Source organism: Antrostomus carolinensis, unplaced genomic scaffold, assembly GCF_000700745.2.
Source record: "Antrostomus carolinensis isolate BGI_N321 unplaced genomic scaffold, ASM70074v2 scaffold33432, whole genome shotgun sequence".
Lineage (NCBI taxonomy): Eukaryota > Metazoa > Chordata > Aves > Caprimulgiformes > Caprimulgidae > Antrostomus > Antrostomus carolinensis.
Window position 1 is genome coordinate 1905 of NW_010300750.1, and position 3244 is coordinate 5148.

At 42.7% G+C, this 3244-nt stretch overlaps 1 protein-coding gene across 1 annotated transcript in view; it reads left to right on the forward strand.

Annotated features, from left to right (window-relative positions):
• The window catches only part of LOC104521290 (anomalous homeobox protein), a gene marked incomplete at its 3' end in the record, with an annotated part of 4014 nt that extends 1519 nt beyond the window's left edge, over window positions 1–2495 (forward strand). Inside the window, exons 4-5 of the mRNA XM_010163235.1 lie at window positions 1128–1314; window positions 2424–2495. Of these exons, the coding sequence (XP_010161537.1) occupies window positions 1128–1314; window positions 2424–2495 (259 nt within the window). The remainder of the gene's footprint in view (window positions 1–1127; window positions 1315–2423) is intronic.
• Window positions 2496–3244: the final 749 nt, after the last annotated feature.

Genomic DNA, 3244 nt, shown 5'->3' on the forward strand with positions numbered 1-3244 from the left:
CTTTCCCTAAAAGTCTCCTTAAAAAATTGTCAAGTTCATGCTAAGTAATTTCACTTGCTTTAGACAAAAAGATCAGGGGAAATAAGTTCCTCATTGGGCTTTTCACAGTTCTGATTTTGTAGTGATTGAGCATGGGCAGCAAAAGAACCATCGCTCACAAGAGTTATATTACAGTGATAAGTAGTTCTGACTTGATTGAATTGTAGCCTGTATAAAATTGCACTTTGCTTACCAGAATATATTTTGTACTGACACCACATTAAATTCACAGAATTTGAAAACGTGATAGGCTGTATCTACGTGATAGGCTGTTGATGTATCTACATGTATCTACCTTATTTGTTCAGGGACAAATTTGTAATGAAAGTGATGTGTGAATTAATTCAGTAATCCTGGTTGATTATTACTTTGCAAGGTGAAGGCTTCAGACTTTAAAGTCTGCCTCTGTGGTGCTCGATTTTTCCAACACCCTTCTCATGTGAGTCAGGCCTTGTGAATAATTCTGCAGTGTGAAGATGCAGGTTTATTTCTTACCCTTTTCACAAAGCAGCAACTTCACAATTTTCGTTTTAAAACCAATCTGAATTAGGAGCATAATGAAGTTAAGTCCTAAAAGGTCAAGATATGATGCTCACTTATACATTAATTTCCCAGTATGTTCTTCACTTATGTGATCTCATTATTTAATAGTTATAGCAGAAATTTTTCTGTGAACATGATAGATGTCTATACTGCTTCTAGTTTGTGAAAACTATTTAATGTGGTAAATGCATTAGTGTTTATCCTATTAGTGTCACGTTAGAGATGTGAAGCTGTCATTCTGTGGGAAGAGCATGCTTTCCTGAGGTTTTACATAGTAATATAAAATAGCAGTATATGGTTTTCTTTAGCAAACAAATTGACTAGGGGAGCAGGGTGGAATGTGTGATTTTCAGCAACTCTTTTGAGTTTATAAATTGGTCTCTTCAATGGGGTGCACATAGACTTATTGGAGACCTAGTGAACAAATATCTCTGGGTTTGAAAGCTCTTTTGCTGGGCTGCTTTTGGAACTGAAGGGAAAAGCCTGATTATTTGGATGTGGTTTATTCTTTCTCCCTTGATCTCCCCCTACATCTGGGTTTGCAGGAGGGATTGGCTCGGGACATGAACCTACAACCAACTCAGGTCTACAATTGGTTTGCAAATTATCGACGACGTCAAAAATCCTGCCTCCCTCCTACGGAAAAGTTCAACAACTCATATCCTGAGGGGGCTTTGACTTGTCACACAAAGGAGCAGCAGGATAAAGGATCCTACACTCCACAAACTGCAGGTTTGTTTTTTCCTAATGGGCTTAGGATGTGGTCCAGAAAGCTGAAAACAATTTTAAATTCCCTCAGGAAGGGAAAGATGTTCCTTCTCCAGAACAGCATCTATATGCTGGTGGATCAAGTGGACATTGGAGGTGTCTGCTTCAGTGCAGTGCCTCCACTCTGTTTGGCCAGAGGCTGTCACTCCATAGAAGGAACAAGCATTGATAAAGCCTGTGCAAGGACAGGTGAAAAGAGATGCCCATCTCAGAAGGGGCACCAAATGAAAGCAAATAGGCAGCAGGTTTTAGCTCTCAGATTTTTGGATCGGGATGGTACTCCAGTAAAACCTAGTATTTCCATGCCCCTTCCCAGAATCTTGACCAAACTTCAGTCACAGGGAATAAGAGGGTCTTGCTGCATTTGGCAAAGTAGACTTGTTTCATTGCTTTTTTGGAGTAACTATTAGTGTTCATTCACCTGCCCGGCCTGCACCTTTCAGATGGATCTTGTGTAGGCATCAGCTCTGAGCAAATGGAGATAACCCTAATGCCCTGTGACCCAGGGTGGGAGCAGTCAGCTGCAGATCTGGATAAGCCTCCTGAAGGAACTTATTTAAAGATGCTGGAGTCCAGGTGATGTATGAAAAAGTATTTACAGTGATAGTTGAGAGATGAAGCAACCTTTAAACTTGTTCATAGAACTGATTTTCATGTCAGTTCCCAGGGGACATCACTCAGGAGTCATGACTCCATGGATGGTAATGGTCCATGCCCAGCATCAGGCAGTCGGAGCATCTAGCAGTTACTCTCCCAGCTGTCAAGGGCAGGATTCAAAGGTTTAGCTGAGGGATCCCCCCTCCTTGCAAAGCAGTATGTCTGGCTGATTTGTTTTCTCCATCATTACAGCTTTATCCAGAGCAGTGAGCTGTATGAAGCGAGGACAAGCAAAGCTTTGTTGACCACTCACAACACTGAACAACCCGTAGCTTTTTATACCGAGGCTATGCTGGAACCAGGAACCTGCTTTAACCCTGCTGTCCTGCAGCCCAGAGCAGTAGCAAGCAGTACTGATGCCAGCCCGCAGCTGGATAACTTTGTCCTGTGCTCTTGTGGGTCCCTTACCTTCCCAGATGAACAGCTGGCCATGTGGCAGGCCCCTTCAAGCACCGGAGGAGTCTCTGGCTGGACCCCAGTTATAGAAGGTTAGTAAACTGTACCTAGATCATTGACCTTGGGAGTTTTCAAGCTTCTCCTCCCTTTTGTTGTAAACACACTTTCTCACTTACATGGCTTTCTGATGTCATGACAAATGGGAGCTCTGGAGTTCTGCTTCCATGGTAAGCTCGATGAGAAAACCTGTTGATTTAAGGTGCTGAGGCAGACATTCTTACCTACTATTTTGCTTAAACTGTAACTCCTTCTGTAAGATAGTAATTTTCCAGCAAGGTGGATTCCTTTTAAGCTTTTCCATTGGAAGAGTCACTTCAGGTATTGTCTGCTCACCTTGCAGGTTTCTGCGTTTTTTAAATGGCTGTCATTCTTACAAGATTGCCTGAGCAGAGTGTGGGAACTTCTTAACTGTGACATGGTTCTCACTTTCCTTTCTCCTTCCTTCTATTCTTTCTCTCTTCCTTTCTGTTTCTTTCCTGTCCAGTCCCATTCAGTATTCCCAACTATCTCTTTTCTTCTCCCTGTTCTTCAGAATAGCCTTAATAGGATACTTAACTGATGTCCACCTGCTTTTGCTGTAGGTCTACAGAACAGAAAGTGCTGTGACTGCCATTCACCCAGCCTCTGGTGATTGTGGGGCAAGGAGGGGAGGAATAGCTGGGTCAGAGGTTGGGGTCACGCTATCTGTAATTATCTTTAATATGAGCATTTATTTCAGCAGGTATCAGAGCTCCCTTGAGCACAATCCCTCAAGGTGGCTTTATTGAGGCCAGTTCAGGAA